This window comes from Rhinolophus ferrumequinum, chromosome X (assembly GCF_004115265.2).
Source record: "Rhinolophus ferrumequinum isolate MPI-CBG mRhiFer1 chromosome X, mRhiFer1_v1.p, whole genome shotgun sequence".
Lineage (NCBI taxonomy): Eukaryota > Metazoa > Chordata > Mammalia > Chiroptera > Rhinolophidae > Rhinolophus > Rhinolophus ferrumequinum.
In genome coordinates, this window is record NC_046284.1 from 51,908,453 (window position 1) to 51,929,577 (window position 21,125).

At 39.8% G+C, this 21,125-nt stretch overlaps 1 protein-coding gene across 3 annotated transcripts; it reads left to right on the forward strand.

Moving 5' to 3' along the window:
- The first annotated feature begins 10,623 nt into the window (after positions 1-10,623).
- Positions 10,624-14,885, forward strand: LOC117021045 (protein BEX1). Of its 3 annotated transcripts, none has more exons than XM_033103787.1 (3): positions 10,624-10,745; positions 13,860-13,942; positions 14,307-14,885. In XM_033103787.1, the coding sequence occupies exon 3, from the start codon at positions 14,312-14,314 to the stop codon at positions 14,696-14,698; it is 387 nt and encodes a 128-aa protein (XP_032959678.1). In that variant the 5' UTR covers positions 10,624-10,745; positions 13,860-13,942; positions 14,307-14,311; the 3' UTR covers positions 14,699-14,885. The 3 variants fall into 3 exon arrangements, with proteins under 3 accessions (XP_032959678.1, XP_032959662.1, XP_032959669.1); XM_033103771.1 differs by lacking the exon at positions 10,624-10,745 and adding an exon at positions 13,391-13,501; XM_033103778.1 differs by lacking the exon at positions 10,624-10,745 and adding an exon at positions 13,514-13,715.
- The last annotated feature ends 6,240 nt before the right edge of the window (positions 14,886-21,125 follow it).

The following is a 21,125-nucleotide window of genomic DNA, read 5'->3' on the forward strand; positions in this document are numbered from 1 at the left end:
GTGGGGACAGAGCCAGGAGTCCAGTTTCCAGGCTCTCGCTCTCATGTGGAAAGGTGCTCTCTCAGGTAGTAAATGTCCATCAACTGTGATTGGATGGCCCTCAGCTGTGGCTAGTTAGCCATCAGCTGTAATCAGTGAGCCATTGGCCAGTAATATAACTGCCATGGTTACGCTAGCAAAATAATGGGGGCTAGCAAGAAGATGGTGGCTAAGCTAGCAAGGGTGGAGTTTAGATTGCAGATGGTGTGGCTCCTGCTTCATGTGTCTCCAACCCAGTTCTCAACGAGACTATAGTGGTATGACTCCCCTATCTATGGCTGCGTGTGTGTTCCTTTTTGGCCTCACCATGTCCTGTGTTCCTATGTGGGGAGCGGGAGTAGAGACCCCACATGACACCCTTCATGACACCTCCTTTACATGATTTCAGTAGTTTGCTTCTTAGTCTTACTTATCTGCTGTGCAGGGAGTCCTTTGTGGAGTTATAGTTGTTCAATTTGTTGTAAATTCCAGGGTAGATTTCAAGAGGCACACCTCACGCTGCCATTTTTATGAAGTCCACTCCAGTGGGTTTTTTTTTTCCTGTAGAAACAGCCTGCCTTAGCTCATGCTGCAGACTTTCCTAGGGTCTCTCAAAGGTTCACAGAATCTGGCTTGAGCATGTCCTGTACCTCTTGCTGAGCAGCCCTAAGCCTGGCACTAGTGGCAGCCAGCATTGGTTCCTGGCGTGGCCACTCAGGGCACTTCCAAGCACAGCACACACCCCAACAATCTTCATATTTCTTTGTGGCTCCTGCTAGGTGGCCCCACGTGGGGCACAGGCTGTGGCTGAACTTGACCTACAGTGGATCCCCTCCAAGGTGGTCCTGGGACTGGTGTCCCCAGTGGCCAGCTTTGAGATGAGCTGGAGCATCACCCAGCTGCCTCCAAGAATGACATACCCAAGGGGTGCATTGGGCAGGCACCAGAGTCCTGCTGAGGCAGATCATGCTCTGTAATGTCAGCCCCTGCACAACAACTCTTCCACTGTAATGAAGGCCGGTCCTCACAAAAAGTGAGCCCAAGGTTCAATCTCTTCTATTGATGTTCAAATATCAACCAAGGCTCAACTACAAAAGGAGGACACACACAACCCACGCAAGGTACACACCTTGAGCACCTGATCCTGGTGAAAAGGAAGACTGTGCCATTGAGCCCCATGGAACCTACTACATAATGCCACTCTAGTAAGACTAGAAGACATAGCAGCTCTGCCTAATACTAGAGACAAACACAGGGAGTTGGCCTAAACGGGGAGACAAAGAAACATGTCCCAAATAAAAGAAGAGAACAAAGCTCCAGAAAAAGAACTAAACAAAATGGGGACAAGCAATCTACCAGACACAGAGTTCCAAACACTAGTTATAAGGATGTTCAATTATCTCAGGGAGAAAGTCAACAAAAACATAGGATATATAAAAATAGAGATAGAAAACATGAAAAAGAACTAGTCAGAAATAAAGAATATAATAATGGAATTGAAGCATACATTACAGGGAATCGACAGTAAATTAAATGAAGCAGAAGCTTGAACCAGCAATGTAGAAATAAGGTAGCAGAAAATACCAAATCAGAACATCAAAAAGAGGAAAGAATCCAAAAAAGTGAGGCAAGTTTCAGGGGCCTCTGGGCAACATCAAGAGTACCGACATTCGCATTATAGGGTTACCAGAAGAAGAAGAGAAAGAGGAAGGAATTGCTCTTTGAAGAAATAATGACAGAAAGCTTCCCTAACCTGGCAAAGGAAATAGATATACAATGCCAGGAAGCACAGAGTCCCAAACATGATGAACCTAAAGAGGTCCACACCAAGACACATCATAATTAAAATTCCAAAGTTTAAAGAAAAAGAGAGAATCTTAAAAGCAGCAAGAGAAAAGCAGTTAGTTACCTACAAGGAAGCCCCTATAAGATTCAGCTGATTTCTCAACAGAAACTTTGCAGGCAAGAAGAGAGTGGCAGAAAATACTCAAAGTGATGGAAAGAAAGCCATCCAACCAAGATTACTCTATCCAGCAAAGCTATCATTTAGAATTGAAGGATAGATAAAGAGCTCCCTGACAAGAAAAAAACTAAAGAAGTTCATCACCACCAAATGAGTATTACAAGTAATCTTAGAGAGAGTCTTCTTTAAGATGGAAGGGAGGTTAGGAATCGGTGAAAAAGGAAAGGGATTGAGAAATACAAATTGGTTGTTACACAGTAGTTATGGGGATATAGGGTATACCATAAGGAACATACTCAACAATATTGTAATAACTATGTATGGTGCAAGATAGGTGCTAGATCTATCAGTGTGATAGATGGGAGTGGGACTGGGGGCACGCTGAAAAAGGTGAAGGTATTAAGAAACAGAAATTAGTAGTTATAAAATAGTGATGGGGAGATGTCATCAAAATGGTGGCGTGAGGTGAGCCTCTGTAAATCTCCCCGACAATTTACAACTAATTGAACAACTATAACTCCACAAAGGACTCCCTGCCACAGCAGACAGGCAAGACGAAGAGGCCCACTACTGAATTCACCTGAAGGTGGGCAAATTGTGCGAGCAGGGGAGGAGGGAAGGGAGAAGTGTGGAGACAGAGCCCTGTGGATGCACGGCGCAGACTTAGCTCAGTGCTCCAAGCTAGCTGCATCCCGGAACTACCGCACCTGCAGGAGAGGGAAGAACTCGGACTGCTAGGGCTCCGTTTATGGCCCACAGGGCTGAGGGGACAGCATAAAACACGGTTGAACCCAATGCTCACGGCAGAAACTTCGGACAAAAGACTGAAGGAAGAAGACTGTAAACGGTGGTTTAAGCCCTCACTGCCGAGCAGAGAACAGAAGCCTTCGGCACTGAGACTAGCCGCCCCCTCCCTACCCTCCCAGAGCTCGCCGCGCCCCCACCTCCCTGGTGCTAGAAGCGTAACAGTAGCAGTGTCAGATCAAAAGAACAGAATATTTGCTGTTCTGAGAACTGTGGACCGCAGACACAGATTTGCAACTCAACTAATTCTGGCAGAGGGGAGGAAGCTGTGGAAGCAGGACCGGCTGTGGTGGAGGTCGCCGCCATTGCACTGGGCCACCTATCACAACTCACCCCGCCCCTGTCCCCACCTATCTGGGCAGATCCCTGCAGGAGTAAACAGAACTGCTGAAACATATGGGCTCTGAATCTGGTCAGGAAGAGTTTTGGAACTTCAAAAGCTCTCCGCATACCCACACGGACACTGCGGCCTGTGACCAGCCGAACTATTAGCAGAGGAGAAGCCCATCTCGCAGAGAATCCCCCCATTGTGTGAAAAGCTAGAATAGTGCAGAGAAAACATAGCACTACCAAGTGAGAGAGAAAAAAAGGCTATAGTCGGAGAGAAAATAAAACACTCTACCAACCAGTACTGGAAAACAAAAGAAAGACATCTTCCTATCTACCTCTTGCAGAAGCCACTCCTATAGATGTCTACGAAGAGAAATAATAAATCAGTAATTACCACGAATAACCAAGGCAACAAGAGAGCTCAGAAAGAGAGTGAAAAGTCTCCAGAAAAGGAACTTAAAGATATAGAAAACTGTGACTTAAATGGCAGAGAATTCAAGATTGTAGTTCTGAAAAAACTCCACGAGATGCAAGAAAACACAGCAAGGCAGTTTAATAAACTCAGAAACACAATCAAAAAACAACATGAGCATTTTACGAAAGAGATTGAAATTTTAAAAAAGAACCAAATAGAATTTCTGGAGATTAAGAACTCAGTAGAAGAAATGAATAATGAAATAGCCAGCTTAGGTAGTAGACTTGACCAAATGGAGGAAACAATCGGTGACATCGAAGAAAGAAACCTGGAAATTACGCACATGGAAGAAGAAAGAGACTTGAGACTTAAAAGAAATGAAAGAACTCTACAAGAACTTTGTGACTCCATCTGAAAGAGCAATATAAGAATAATGGGCATGCCAGAAGGAGAAGAAAGAGAGAAGGGAACAGAGAATATATTCAAACAAATTGTTGATGTGAACTTCTCAAACTTGTGGACAGAACTGGATCCTCGAATCCAAGAAGCAAATAGAACACCTAATTACCTCAATCCCAACAGGCCTTCTCCAAGGCACATTGTACTGAAGCTGTCAAAAATCAATGACAAAGAAAGAATCCTCAAGGCAGCCAGGAAAAAGAAGACGGTAAACTACAAAGGAAGGCCCATTAGATTATCATCAGATTTTTCAGCAGAAACTCTACAAGCCAGGAGGCAGTGGAACCAAATACTCAAACTATTGAAAGAGAGAAATTATGAGCCAAGAATAATGTATCCAGCAAAGATATCATTTAGATATGAAAGAGGAATAAAAACCTTTCCAGACATACAGAAGCTGAGGGAATTTTCTAATACACGACCTCCAATACAAGAAATACTAAAGCAGGCTATTCGACCACCATCAACAGGGACAATTTGTGGCAATCAAAACATAAAAAGGGGGAGAGTAAGGCCTGAATCAGAATATGGGAATGGAGAAAGTAAGTGTGCTAAAGAAAATGGAATACTCTAAATATCAAACTTTCTTTTACTTAAACTTAAGGGTAAACACTCAAGAAAAATCCAGAACTGAAATATGTACTGTAATAAAAGAAGAAACAGAGAGAAACATCATAAAATGCCACCATACAGAAATAATCGACAATAACAAAAAGGCAAAAAACAGTGGAGACACAGACTTACCAGAAAACTAAAGATAGAATGACAGGAAATCCTCACATATCAATAATCATCCTAAATGTAAATGGACTGAACTCAGAAATAAAAAGGCACAGAGTAGCAGATTGGATCAAAAAACTAAACCCAACCATATGCTGTCTCCAAGAGACACATCTCAGCCACAAGGACAAGTATACACTCAAAGTGAAAGGGTGGAAATTGACACTCCAAAAAAACGGTACCCAGAGAAAATCAGATGTACCCATACTGATATCAGATGAAACACACTTCATGGGGGAAAAAGATAACAAGAGACAAAGATGGACATTTCATAACTGTAAAGGGAAATATACAACAAGAAGACAAAACAGTCATCAATATTTATGCCCCCAATCAGGGAGCACCGAAATATACCAAGCAACTACTAACAGAACTAAAGGGAGAAATTGACCAAAACACAATTATACCAGAATACTTAAATACATCATTGACAACTATGGATAGATCATCCAAACAGAAAATAAACAATGAAATAACATGCCTGAATGACACATTAGATGAAATGGACATAATTGACATATATAGAAGTACTCTATATATACATTTTTGTGTATATATATATATACATATACATATACATACATACATATATATATACATATATATACATATATATATAATAAAAATGTATATATACATTAAAAATGTATATATACATTTTTTTCCAGTGTACATGGAGCATTCTCAAGGATAGACCGTATATTGGGACATAAAATCAGCCTCAGCAAATTTAAGAAGATTAAAATCATACCAAGCATATTCTCTGATCACAAGGCTTTGAAATTGGATATCAAGTGCAAAAAGAAAGCAGGAAAGAACACAAATATATGGAGATTAAATAGCATACTTTTAAAGAACGACCGGGTCAAAGAAGAAATTAGAGGAGAGATCAAAAGATACATAGAAACAAATGACAATGAAAATACATCCTACCAAAATTTTTGGGATGCAGCGAAAGCAGTTTTAAGAGGGAAATTTATATCATTACAAGCCTATCTCAAGAAATAAGAAAAATCCCAAATAAATAACCTCACGTTATACCTTAAAGAATTACAAAAAGAAGAATAAGTGAAACCCAAGGTCAGCAGAAAAAAGGAAATAACAAAAATCAGAGCAGAACTAAATGAAATAGAGAACAAAAAGACAATAGAAAAAATTAATGTGACAAAGAGCTGGTTCTTTGAAAAGATTAACAAAATTGACAAATGGTTGGCTAGACTCACTAATAAAAAGGGAGAAGACACTAATTAACAAAATCACAAATGAAAAAGGGGAAGTTATCACGGACGCCACAGAAATACAAAGAATCATCCAAGAATACTATGAAGGACTATATGCCACCAAATTCAATAACCGAGAAGAAATGGACAAGTTCTTAGAAATATATAGCCTTCCTAGGCTGAATCATGAAGAATTGGAAAATCTAAATGGACCTATAAACAATAAGGAAATTGAATCAGTGATTCAAAACTTTCACAAAAGCAAAAGTCCGGGACCAGATGGCTTCACTAGTGAATTCTACCAAACCTTCAAAGAGGATCTAATACCAATCCTGCTCAAACTCTTCCAAAAAGTTGAAGAAGAGACAGTATTTCTTCACTCATTTTATGAGGCCAACATTACCCTGATACCAAAACCTAGTAAGGACAACACAAAAAACGAAAGCTACAGACCGATATGTCTGATGAATACAGATGCAAAAATCCTAAACAAAATTGTAGCAAATCGAATACAACAATGCATTTAAAAGATTATTAATCATGACCAAGTGGCGTTCATCCCCGACGCACAAGGATGGTTCAACATCTACAAATCCATCAATGTGATACATCACATAAACAAAATAAAGGACAAAAATCATATAAATGTATCAATCGATGCAGAAAACGCATTTGACAAGATACAACATCCATTTATGATTAAAACACTTAATAAACTAGGTATAGAAGGAAAATACCTTAACATAATAAAGGCCATATATGACAAGCCCTCAGCTAATCTCATAATTAATGGTGAAAAAGGTGAAGCCCTTTGCTCTACGTTCAGGAACACAACAGGGCTGTCCCCTATCACCTCTGCTTTTCAACATAGTGTTGGAAGTCCTTGCCAGAGCAATCAGGCAACAGAAAGAAATAAAAAGCATCCAAATTGGGAATGAAGAAGTTAAATTATCACTCTTTGCAGATGACATGATGCTATATATAGAAAACCCTAAAAACTCCACCAAAAAAGCTATTAGAAACAATCAACCAATACAGTAAATTTGCTGGCTACAAAATCAACGTACAAAACTCCATTGCATTCCTATATACTAACAATGAAATCTCAGAAAAAGAAATACAAAAACAATTATTTTTGGAATTGCAGCAAAAAGAATAAAATACCTATGAATAAACTTAACCAAGGATGTGAAAGACCTATATGCTGAAAACTATAAGACATTTTTGAAAGAAATTGAAGAAGACACAAAGAAATGCAAAGACATTCTGTGCTGAAGGATTGGAAGAATCCACATAGTTAAAATGGCCATATTACAGAAAGGAATATATAGATTTAATGCAATCCCCATCAAAATCCCAATGGCATTTTTTAAAGAAATAGAAAAAAAAAACCATCAGATTTGTTTGCAACTGCAATAGACCCCGAATAGCCAAAGCAATTTTAAGAAAAAAGAGCAATACTAGAGGTATCACACTCCCTGACTTTCACTTGTATGTACTACAGGGCTACAATAATCAAAACAGCATGGTATTGGCATAAAAACAGACACATAGACAAATGGAATAGAATTGAGAACCCAGAAATAAAACCACATAAATATGGGCACATAGTTTTTGACAAAGAAGCGAAAAACATACAATGGAGGAAAGACAGCCTCTTCAATAAATGGTGCTGGGAGAATTGGAAAGCCACGTGCAAAAGAATGAAACTGGACTGCTCTCTGTCACCATGTACCAAAATTAATTCAAAATGGATCAAAGACTTAAGCATAAGACCTGACACAATAAAAAACTGCATAGAAGAAAACATAGGTACTAAACTTATGGACCTTGGGTTCAAAGAGCATTTTATGAATTTGACTCCAAAGGCAATGGAAGTAAAAGCTAAAATAAACGAATGGGACTATATGAAACTTAAAAGCTTCTGCACAGCAAAAGACACCATCGACAAAACTAAGAGGCAACCAAGGGAATGGGAGAAGATTTTTGCAAACAGTACCTCCGATAAGGGGATAATATCCAAAATATACAAGGAACTCATGAAACTCAACAAGAAAAAAACAAACAACTCAATTGAAAAATGGGCAGAGGAACTGAAGAGACATTTCTCCAAAGAGGACATACAAATGGCAAATAGACATATGAAAAAATGCTCAACATCACTAATCATCAGAGAAATGCAAATACAAACCACAATGAGATATCACCTCACCCCAGTCAGAATGGCTATCATCAACAAGAGAAATAGTAACAAGTGTTGGAGAGGCTGTGGAGGAAAAGGAACTCTCAGTTACTGTTGCTGGGAATGCAGACTGATGCAGCCGTTATGGAAGGCAGTGTGGAGTTTCCTCAAAGAATTACGAATAGAACTACCATATGACCCAGCAATCCCTCTCCTGGGTATCTACCCCAAAAATCTGAAAACTTATATACCTAAAGACTCGTGTGTTCTAATGTTCATTGCAGCTTTGTTTACGGTTGCCAAGACGTGGGAACAACCAAAATGTCCTTCGCTAGATGAATGGATAAAGAAGTTGTGGTATATATACACAATGGAATACTATTCGGCGGTAAGAAAAGATGATATAGGAACATTTGTGACAACACGGATGGATCTTGAGAGTATAATGCTAAGCGAAACAAGTCAGACTGAAAAAGCAGAGAACCATATGGTTTCACTGATATGTGGTATATGAACCAAAAAGATCAAAAGAACAAGACAAACAAATGTAAAACAAGAACTCATAGACACAGACAATAGTTTAGCGGTTACCAGAGGTTAAGGGGAGGTGGGGTTCGTAGATGAGGGTAAGGGGATCAAATATATGGTGATGGAAGGAGAACTGACTCTGGGTGGTGAACACACAATGGGATTTATAGATGATGTAATACAGAATTGTACACCTGAAATCTATGTAATTTTACTAACAATTGTCACCCCAATAAATTTTTTAAAAAAAGTTCAATCTCTTTCGTAAAATACTGATGTTGTTCTTTGATTGTGTTTCTGAGTTCATTAATCTGCCTTTCAGTGTTTTCTTGCCTCTCGTTGAGTTTTTTCAGAACTGTAATCTTGAATTCTCTGTCATTTAAGTCACATATTTCCATATCTTTAAGTTCCTTTTCTGGAGACTTTTTACTTTCTTTCTGAGCTGTCTTTGTTGCCTTGGTTATTCATGGCAATTACTGATTTATTATTTCTCTTCCTAGACATCTACAGGAGTAGCTTCTGCGACAGATTGATAGGAAGAGGTCTTTCTTTTGTTTTCCAGTATTTGTTGTTAGGATGTTTTATTTCCTCTCTGACTGCAGTCTTTTTTTTCTCTCTCACAGGGTAGTGCTATGTTTTCTCTGTACTATTCCATCTTCTCACACAATGGGGGAATTCCCTGGGAGATGGGCTTCTCCTCTGTTAATAGGCGCAGTGTCCCTGTGGGTATGTGGAGAGCTTTTGAAGTTACAAAGCTCTTCCTGCACCAGATTCATAGCCCTTATGTTTCAGCAGTTCCGTTTACTCATGCATGGATCCGCCCAGATAGGTGGGGCCAGGGGCGCGGTGAGTTGTGAATGGTGGCCCAGAGCAATGGCAGCGACCACCACCACAGCTGGTCTTGCTTCCACAGCTCCCTCCCCTTTGCCTGAACTATTTGGGCTGTGAATGTGTGTCTGTGGTCCACAGTTCTCAGAACAGGAAATATTCTGTTCTTTTGATCTGACACTGCTACTGTTCTGCTTCTAGCATCGGGCAGATGGGGGCGGGGTGAGCTCTGGGAGGTGGGGGAGGGTGCAGCTAGTCTCAGTGCCTAAGGCTTCTGTTCTCTGCTCGGCAGTGAGGGTGTAAACCACCATTTTCAGCCTTCTTCCCTCAGTCTTTTCTCCGAGGTCTCTGCCATGAGCGTTGAGTTCAGGCGTGTTATATGCTGTCCCCTCTGCCCTGTGGGCCATAAGTGGAGCCCTAGCAGCCCGAGTTCTTCCCTCTCCTGCAGCTAAGGTAGTTCCAGGATGCAGTGAGCTGCGAGCACTGAGGTAGGTCTGGGTCCTGCGACCCCGCGGCTCCGTCTCTGCACTTCTCCCTTCCCTCCTCCTCTTCTTGCGCGATTCGTCCACCTTTTAGGTGAATTCAGTAGTGGGCCTCTTCGTCTTGCCTGTCTGCTGTGCAGGGAGTCCTTTGTGGAGTTATAGTTGTTCGATTAGTTGTAAATTCCAGGGGAGCTTTGCAGAGGCTCACCTCAGATAGCCATTTTATGATGTCTCTCAGAATCTTTTGTTATAATATTTGGTCTTCTGTCCTGAGTTCCTGAAATTTATTCAGAGCTATAAAAGTGAAATGGGTGCGTTGTTATTCATAACAAGACCCTTTCCACCACAATTGAGTTTATATTAGTGAGATGATTTTTTGATATCCCCTGAAGATGGGGGTCTTGTTGCCAGGGGAACCAACCTGTATTAGAATGTTTGAACTTTCAGATCTACCCCCAGATTTACAGGAAGGGGAGAGGGACTGGAATTTGAATCAATCATCAATGGCCTATGATTTATTCCACAGGCGTCTGTAGTGAAGCTTCTGTAAAACCTCAAAATGTGGGTTCGGAGAGCTTCCTGGTTGGTGAACTAGACCCCTTCCATGTGCTGCAATGTTGGGTGAAAAACTCCACGAGGACAGAAGCTCCTTTGTTTGGGATCTGGCCCTATGCATCTCTTCATCTGGTTGTTGATTTGTATCCATTAATATCCTTTGTAATAAATCAGTAATCTGGTGAGTAAACTGGTTTCATGAATTCTATGAGCTGCTCCAGCAAATTAATTGAACCTAAGGAGGGGTTGGTGGAAACCTCTGATATATAACCAGTAGGTCAGAAGCATAGGTAACAATGAGGATTTGCAATTGACAACTGAAGTGGAGGGCAGTCTTGCGAGACTGAGTCCTTACTTCACCTGTGGGATCTGTTACTATTTCTAGGTACATAGTGTAAGAATTGAGGTGAACTGTAGGACACATAGCTGGTGTCAGAATTGCTTGATGATATGGGGAAAACCCCCACATATTGGAATGGGAGCAGAATTATAACATGAGTAGATGCCCAATATAATTAGTCATCTGAGAAATGGGGAAATGCAAATCAAATCCACCACAAGATATCACTTCATCCCCACTCATATGGCTAGAATTGAAATTTCAGATAACAACAAATGTTGGTGAGGATGTGGAGAAATTGGAGCCCTCATACACCTCTGGTAGGAATGTAAAATGGTCACTCACTTTAGAAAACAGTGTGGCAGTTCCTCAAACGATTAGTCAAATTGTTGCCATGAACTTTGAAAACATTACACTAAATGAAGATGCCAATTCCAAAAGAATATGTGTATATTATATTATTACATGTATTAGAATAGGGAAATTTATAGAGACAGAAAGTGTGTTAGTGGTTGTTTTGGCCTGGAGAAGACAGGGGATGGGTGAGTCATAGCTAAATAGTACTTCTTGAGTTTCTTTTTGAGGTGATGGAAAGGTCCTAAAATTGACTGTGGTATTGGTTGTACATATCTGTGAATATACTAAAAACTATTGAAATGTACTCTTTAAATGGGCAAATCTTATGGTATGTGAATTATAGCTCCATACTGCTGTTTTAAAATGATATAAAAAGAGTCTCAGCCAGATTCGGTTATTAACTGAATGTGAGGGATAATGAAGAGAGATTCAAGGATAATCGCCAGGTTCTGGGTTGGCCAATGTGTGGATAGCAAGGCAGAAAACAAAGGAAAAAGAAGCAGGGCTAAGGTGAGAATAAATTACTAGAGTGAGATAGCATATAGGAAGACTTCTAAACTTTTTGAGGGGTGAGGAATCACAGCCTCTTTGGAGAAGCTGGTAAGAATTATGGTCTTTCTTCCCACACAAAAAAATGTGAATATCTTACCACCCCCCTCACACATACAGATAATTTTGAATAACATTTAATGGGTTCCACAGACTTCTGTGTTGAGAATGCTTAAATTAAGGTTACTCAGGATGCTCTGCAGAGAGTGTTGCTCGGGTCCTGGTATAAATGAGAAACTACCAGCGTGGGTGTGGACTGCTGGATAGTGACCCTGAAGCAAGACTGGGCTCTTCGTGAATGCCCTGGAGGTGAGGAGGTTAGGGTGAGGATTCCAGCAGTCTGTACTTCCTAAGCCAGGTGAGAGATAGCAGAAAGGTCTCAGAGAGTCTTCTACCTGGACAAGGTGAAATAGAGGAGAGAGCAGGCTGACTAGGGAGGATCTTTTCCCAGCAGTCACGTCTCTACAGTTCTTGGAATACCCCACCACAAAGGTGTAGAAGAGCCCCATCTGGTTTCCAACATGAGAACAGACCTCTCTCCTCGTGTATCTGGGAGGTGAGTCACCAGGTAGGAATTTGGGGAAGAAATGGAGGAAAGTAACCAAAAGAATTTACTCAGGTCAGTACCTTGGTCACCTGTCCATCTATATTTTTGGAGTAAGCAACAGTCAGGAGGCTGAATGTAGAAAATGAGAGGCTCTGGAATGTGGCAGCCCCTTCCCAGCCTCTTGTCAAGGACAGGTAGATCTATCTGTATCCCTCAACCTGCCTCAAAACCACCATTAGTATTAGCCATTATTTTTCAGCAGATGACTTCAGTTATCAGCAAATGCTTTTTCATATTTAATGAATGTTTATTATAATAGAATAAACTATAAATGTTTATTAACAAAACTTGAAATTTGTCCCAGAATGAAAAAAAAAATATGTTATTTATATAAAATGGCCAAGATTCAGGGACAACTGGTCTTCTCCCTGAAGAGCTAGTTCACAGATCATTTTCAAAACATTGACTGTGTTAAGGAATGTTTCCCTTTTTCCCATAAAATTTTGAACCAAGCTAGAATGTTCTAAAAATGAAGTTGTGTGGAGCCCTGATAAACGTTTTCTGTGCGGTGCTGGAGAACATAAAAAATGAGGTGTTTTACTTCCCCAGGTTGAAGCATGTGTTTTAAAAATGAAATTTCATAATTTTCAGTTTTTTGAGGCATAATGATTTTGAAAAAGGAAGTAAAGAGAAACCATTAGGACACAGATATACAGCCAGGGAGAAGAAGAAAGAAAGAAGAAAAGGCCAATGCCAAGGCCTTGGTAGGGCGGTGAAGAGGGGAAGATGCAGAACTTCCTTGATAACCAGAGAGGAGCAAACCCCAATTACAAGGTGGTGAAGCCACTTGTGGGCCCTCCAATTGGAGAGGACTGGGCTGAGTGACAGGGAGGTGCACGCTGGGGTCCCGCGCAGGGACGCGGGGAGGGGGAGTTCTGCAGGCGGAGTTGGGGGGAGGGTCGGTCGAACTCCTCGCGGGCCCTGGGAGGGTTAGGAAGCGCTCGTTGGTGACGCGGGACCCTCACGTGACCCGGAGCTGCAGAGCGACACAGCCTTCGGTGCAGTCGTCACTCCTCTCTGGGTACCAGCTGCCCGCTGCCCTGCGCACAGCGGGCTGGCATCCGGCCGGGGGAAAGCAGAGCAGGTAAAGGCAGGGGGCCGGGCGGAGGCCAGGGAGGCAGCGGCCCCCCAACCCAGGAGGCCGGCGCTGGGGATCAGCGCAGCGGTCCCCGCCGGCTTTCTCCACCCCTGGAATTCTTGGGAACATAAATAGTGACCTCTCTGGTGTGGCGGTGCTGGGGCGGCAGGGCTCCAGGGAGGGAAGCAGTGATTACCCACCGAGCTCCTGCAGGAAAATGGTGAACCGGGTCGGGGTAGAGAGGGCGGGAGTCTCGGGGCTGGGGTGGCCAAGGTTGCCAGGGCAGAGAAGGGGCCTGGTGGCGGCAGGTTGCTGCACAGCGTTTGCAAAAGTCCTTGCTCCCCCCCAACCCGACCCTCTGCAGGTCTGTGGGTCTGTGTGAAGTGTCCGGGCGGCACCCTCGCGGCAAGAACTGAGAAGAGGAGGAGACAGTAAGGATAGGCCCAGGTGGGTGCGGGAGACAGTGGTGGGGGGCCGGTGCAGAGCCCAGTGTAGGACACCCCCTCCCAAGTATCCTCCCCCCACCCAATCACCCGTCCTCCTTTTTGGTGCCTGCAGAGGCCTGGGGGATGGATCTGTAAGGAAAATGGTGGGTTTGAGGGGTGGAAAGGGAGAGTAGTGAGAGGGAAGGGAAAGAGCTTGGACTGGGGGACCCCTAGAGGGTGCAGGGAGCCTCTCAGGTGGGAAACATGAAATTTAAAAACTAACCGTTGATATCCAGAGTCCTGCAAGATGAATAGTCAGGCCTCTGTCCTCGGTGCTGATCTCTCCACCAAAAATTCAATCCCTTCTCTCCCTTTTTATCTCCTAGGAGTAATGGCGTCCAAAGAGGAACAAGTGGTAGAAAATATCAAGGTGGAAAATACTAACCAGGAAAATGAAAAAAAGGATGAAAAGGAGCAAAATGCTAATAAAGGAGAACCCTTGGCCCTCCCTTTGGAAGCTGGTGAATATTGTGTAGCTAGAGGAAATCGTAGGCGGTTCCGTGTTAGGCAGCCCATCCTGCAGTATAGATGGGATGTAATTCAAAGGCTTGGAGAGCCACAGGCAAGGATGGGAGAAGAGACTATGGAAAGGGTTGGGGAGGAGATGAGACAACTGAGGCAAAAGCTGAGGGAAAGGCAACTGAGTCATAGTCTGCGGGCAGTTAGCACTGACCCCCCTCGCCATGACCGTCATGATGAGTTTTGCCTTATGCCTTGAATGCTGATGTTTTCCCTGCAGTTAATAGGGAGACACCTGCTTTCTAAACACAGGTGATCGTAATGTACCTGTGTTGTAAACCTTTTGATATCACTTGTTTCTGGTGGGTCTCTACCAACTTCTAGTTGAATGTTGTTTTTTATTCAGTTTGCAAGATTTTGTTAGGAAAATTTTACCTATTGCGTGGAAAGATGCTTATTATATATTGTGAAGTTAATAAAGCAGTTTTAAAAAGCAATCTCTGTATTTATCCTTTTTATTTCAAAATTTATGTTTATTTAATACATGAAGAGAAAATGCTAAACTTAAATATAACAAATTATTAATACAGGGACTCATTTTTGTGAGATGGGTTGATGTGTTTTATTTCATATTGCCTGTATTTTGAGAAGAAATGAAAACTATTTTTAATGATTTTATGAAAGCAGGAGGGTCACTTTATTAAGTACTTGGTCACAAAATTTGGATATTTTAGCCAGATTAATAAGCCCAGGACTTCCTTATGAATTGGGGACTTCGTTTGCTTCACATGACTGTGAAATGAGTTCAGGAGTGTGTGAGCTGTGTTTACCTATTTTTGGCCCACCCCCACCTATTAGGCAAGGCCCTCTTATCCTCAGATTTTCCCTTCAGATATTTAGCAGAGTCCCAAAAGATAGGTCTCATAAGTTCAGCATCCCTCCTCCCCTCGGGACTACAGTGTCTGCTGGTCAATCTGTGAGTTCTGCCTGACAAAACATAGGAACTTAAAGTACAATTATTAATGACTGAGTCTTGAGTTCTTGTCTCAGTTCAGTCCCTGAATAAAATAACCTAGGATATCTGACCTGACTTCTCTAGAAGGGATTACTTGCAATTCCTAAAGGAATATTAGACTCATTTAATAATACCCTAGTGTTTATAAAAGTATGCTAATCTGCCACCTGTGTGAGAATTACCTGAGCACTTTCTTCAAAACAGATTCCTAGTTCTACCCTAAATCTGAATGGGGCTCCAGAACTTTCAATTTTAGCAAACTTCCTGGTGATTTTGATGCACATTAATGTTTAAAATGTTACTGGTGTGTATGTATTTATTATGATCTTAATCCTTAAATAGAAAACATAATAATTAGAAGAACATAAAAGTGAATTCAGTAGAGAGAAGCATTAAAATGCAAAGGATGAGAAAATTTAAAAAGACCTTTAGATTTATTACATAATTAAAATTGAAAGTATTTACACTACAAATTTAACAGTGGTTATCTCTTATGAGTTATTGGGTGATTTTTTTGTGTACTCAACTACATTTTTCTTAAAGAATACGGATTGCTTGTGCTAAAAAGAAATAAAAGCCAATAATAGATCCAGATCCAAAGAACTCTTCAGTGAACGTACAAATGCACTGAAGGCACTTAAAAATTCTCATGTCAGAACTTAGATATGTAGATTTCAAGTTACATTTGGATACAGCACTCATACTCTGGTGTAATTGTCCCTCCTATTTGAGTGGGCAAAATCACTAAGTCTTACTTCTAATCAATAGAATATAGCAAAAGTGATGTGATGTCACTTTTGTGATTGTGTTACAGAACATTGCGATTTCTATCTTTGTAAGAACTCCCTCCTCATTCCCCCTGTTGGCTTTGATTAGACAAGATGCCATGTTGGAAAGGCCCATATGGCAAAGAACTGAGAGTATCTACCAACCAATAGCCAGTAAGAAACTGAGATAACTCAGTGCAATAGCCCATTAGGAAGTGAATCCTGCCGACAACTTAAGTGAGTTTGGAAGCAGATCCTCACCCACTCAAGTCTTCAGCTAAGACCCTAGCTCTGGTCTACATATTGACTGTTGCTTTGTAAAGAACACGAGACAGAAGACACAGAGTAGTCACACCTAGACTTCTGACTTGCAGAATCTTTGGGATAATTAATGTGTATGGTTTTTAAGATGCTAAATTTAGGGGTAATTATTACAAAGCAATAGATAACTAATATGTATCTCTTAAGGATAATGATGCTTTTTTCCTTAGCTTCTTTTAAATTATTTTTTCAGTTACAGTTGACATTCGATATTATATTAGTTTCAGATGTACATCTTAGTGGTTAGACATTTATATATTTTATTCAGTGACTCCCCCTGATTAGTCAAGTACACCCCTGGCCCTATACAAAATGGTTGCAACATTATTGACTGTATTCTCTATGTTGTACTTTTTATATCCCATGACTATTTTGTAACTACAAATTTGTATTTCTTAATCCCTTCAACTTTTTCACCCAGCTCCCCAACCCCTTCACCTTTGGCAACCATCAGTTTCTTCTCTAAATCTATGAGTCTGTTTATGTTTCGTTTATTTATTTTCTTCTTTAGATTCCACATATAAGTGAGATCATATGGTATTAGTCCTTGTCTGACTTATTTCTTTTTTTCTTTTAAATTTATTGGGGTGAAAATTGTTAGTAAAATTACATAGATTTCAGGTGTACAATTCTGTATTACATCATCTATAAATCCCATTGTTTGTTCATTGTACCAACAGTGTATGAGCGTTCCTTTTTCTCCACAGCCTCTCCAACACTTGTTACTATTTGTCTTGTTGATGATAGCCATTCTGACTGGGGTGAGGTGATATCTCATTGTGGTTTTTATTTGCATTTCTCTGATGATTAGTGATATTGAACATTTTTTCATATGTCTATTTGCCATTTGTATGTCCTCTTTGGAGAAATGTCTCTTCAGGTCCTCTGCCCATTTTTCAACTGGGTTGTTTGTTTTTTTGTTGTTGAGTTTCATGAGTTCCTTGTATATTTTGGATATTAGCCCCTTATCAGAGGTACTGTTTGCAAAAATTTTCTCCCATTCAGTTGGTTGCCTCTATATTTTGTCGATGGTTTTTTTTTTTGCTGTGCAGATGCTTTTAAGTTTCATATAGTACCATTCATTTAGTTTAGCTTTTACTTCCATTGCCTTTGGAGTCAAATTCATAAAATGCTCTTTGAACTCAAGGTCCGTAAGTTTAGCACCTACGTTTTCTTCTATGCAGTTTATTGTGTCAGGTCTTATGCTTAAGTCTTTGATTCATTTTGAGTTAATTAAGATACATGGTGACAGAGAGCAGTCTTTGTACGTGGCTATCCAATTCTCCCAGCACCATTTATTGAAGAGGCTCTCTGTCTTCCATTGTATGTTTTTAGCTTCTTTGTCAAAAATTATTGGTCAATATTTAAGTGGTTTTATTTCTGGGTTCTCAATTCTATTCCATTGGTCTATGTGTCTGTTTTTCTGCTAATACCATGCTGTTTTGATTATTGTAGCCCGGAAGTACAAGCTAAAGTCAGGGAGTGTGATACCTCCAGTATTGTTCATTTTTCTTAAGATTGCTTTGGCTATTCAAGGTCTTTTGTGGTTCCAAAAAAATCTGATGATTTTTTGTTCTATTTCTTTAAAAAATGCCATTGGGATTTTGATGGGGATTGCATTAAATCTGTATATTGCTTTGGGTAATATGGCCATTTTAACTATGTTGATTCTTCCAATCCATGAGCACGGAATGTCTTTCCATTTCTTTGTGTCTTCTTCAATTTCTTTCAAAAATGTCTTATAGTTTTCAGCACATAGGTATTTCAGATCCTTGGTTAAGATTATTCCTAGGTATTTTATTCTTTTCACTGCAATTGCAAAAGGAATTGTTTTTTGTATTTCTTTTTCTGAGATTTCGTTATTAGTATATAGGAATGCAATGGACTTTTGGACATTGATTTTGTAGGCAGCAACTTTACTGTATTCGTTGATTGTTTCTAATAGCTTTTTGGTGGAGTCTTTAGGGTTTTCTATATATAGCATCATGTCATCTGCAAAGAGTGATAATTTAACTTCTTCATTCCCAATTTGGATGGCTTTTATTTCTTTCTCTTGCCTGATTGCTCTGGCAAAGACTACCAACACTATGTTGAAAAGCAGAGGTGATAGGGGACAGCCCTGTCGTGTTCCTAAACTTAGAGCAAAGGGCTTCAGTTTTTCACCATTAACTATGAGATTAGCTGAGGGTTGTCATATATTGCCTTTATTATGTTAAGGTATTTTCCTTCTATACCTATTTTATTAAGTGTTTTACTCATAAATGGATGTTATATCTTGTCAAATGCTTTTTCTGCATCAATTGATATAATCATATGATTTTTGTACTTTATTTTATTTATGTGATGTATCACATTGATGGATTTGCGGATGTTGAACCATCCTTGTGCCCCGGGGATGAACCCACTTCGTCGTGATGAATGATCTTTTTAATGCATTGTTGTATTCGATTTGCTAGAATTTTGTATAGGATTTTTGCATCTGTATTCATCAGAGATATTGGTCTGTAGTTTTCTTTTTTTGTGTTGTCCTTACCAGGTTTTGGTATCAGGGTAATGTTGGCCTCATAAAATGAGGCCATTATGAAATTTAATTTCTTCTGCCCTAAATGACACTTTAGATGAAATGGACATAATTGACATTTATAGAGCACTTCATCCTAAGACATCTGACTATACATTCTTTTCTAGTGTACATGGAACATTCTCAAGAATACTCGATATATTGGGACATAAAATCAGCCTCACCAAATTTAAGAAGATTGAAATCATACCAAGCATATTCTCTGATCACAAGGTTTTGAAATTGGATATCAACTGCAAAAAGAAAAGAGGAAAAAACACAAATACATGGAGATTAAACAACATGCGTTTAAAGAAAGACTGGGTCAAAGAAGAAATTAGAGGAGAGATCAAAAGATACATAGAAGCTAATGACAATGAAAATACATGCTACCAAAATTTTTGGGATGCAGCGAAAGCAGTTTTAAGAGGGAAATTTATATCATTACAGGCCTATCTCAAGAAATAAGAAAAATCCCAATAAATAACGTCACGTTACACCTTAAAGAACTAGAAAAAGAAGAACAAGTGAAACCCAAGGTCAGCAGAAGAAAGGAAATAACAAAAATCAGAGCAGAACTAAATGAAATAGAGAACAAAAAGACAATAGAAAAAATTAATGTGACAAAGAGCTGGTTCTTTGAAAAGATTAACAAAATTGACAAACCCTTGGCTGGACTCACTAAGATAAAAAGAGAGAAGACACTAATTAACATAATCGGAAATGAAAAAGGGGAAGTTCTCACGGACACCACAGAAATACAAAGGATCATCAAAGAATACTATGAAGGACTATATGCCATCAAATTCAATAACCTAGAAGAAATGGACAAGTTCTTAGAAACATACAGCCTTCCAAGGCTCAACCATGAAGAACTGGAAAATCTAAACAGACTGATCACCAGAAGGAAATTGAATCAGTCATCCAAAACCTTCCCAAAAGCAAAAGTCTGGGATCAGATGGCTTCACTAGTGAACTCTACCAAACCTTCAAAGAGGATCTAATACCAATCCTGCTCAAACTCTTCCAAAAAGTTGAAGAAGAGACAGTACTCCGTATCTCATTTTATGAGGCCAACATTACCATGATACCAAAACCTGGTAAGGACAACACACACCCAAAAAAAATTAGAGACCAGTATCTCTGATGAATACAGATGCAAAAATCCTAAACAAAATTCTAGCAAATCGAATACAACAATTAAAAAGATCATTAAAAAGATCATTCACCACTACCAAGTGTGTTATTTCCTTTCTTCTGCTGACCTTGGGTTTCACTTGTTCTTCTTTTTCTAGTTCTTTAAGGTGTAACATGAGGTTATTTATTTGGGATGTTTCTTGTTTCTTGAGATAGGCCTGTAATGATATAAATTTCCCTCTTAAAACTGCTTTCGCTGCATCCCAAAAATTTTGGTAGCATGTATTTTCATAGTCGTGTTTCTATGTGTCTTTTGATCTCTCCTCTAATTTCTTCTATGACCCGGTTGTTCTTTAAAAGTATGTTGTTTAATTTCCTGGTATTTGTGTTTTTTCCTGCTTTCTTTTTGCAGTTGATATCCAGTTTCAAAGCCTTGTGATCAGAGAATATGCTTGGTATGATTTCAATCTTCTTAAATTTGCTGAGGCTGATTTTATGTCCCAGTATATTGTCTATCCTTGAGAATGTTCCATGTACACTAGAATAGAATGTATTGTCTGATTTTTAGATATCTGTGTTCGATGTCCCTGATTCTTTCCTTCATCTGCTCAACTCTACTACCTAAGCTGGCTATTTCATTCTTCATTTCTTCTATTGAGTTCTTAATCTCCAGAAATTCTATTTGGTTCTTTTTTAAAATTTCAATCTCTTTCGTAAAATGCTCATGTTCTTCTTTGATTGTGTTTCTGAGTTCATTATACTGAGTTTCTGTGTTTTCTGGCATCTCATTGAGTTTTTCAGAAGTGCTATCTTGAATTCTGTGTCATTTAAGTCACTTGTTTCCATATCTTTAATTTCATTTTCTGGAGACTTTTCATTTTCTTTC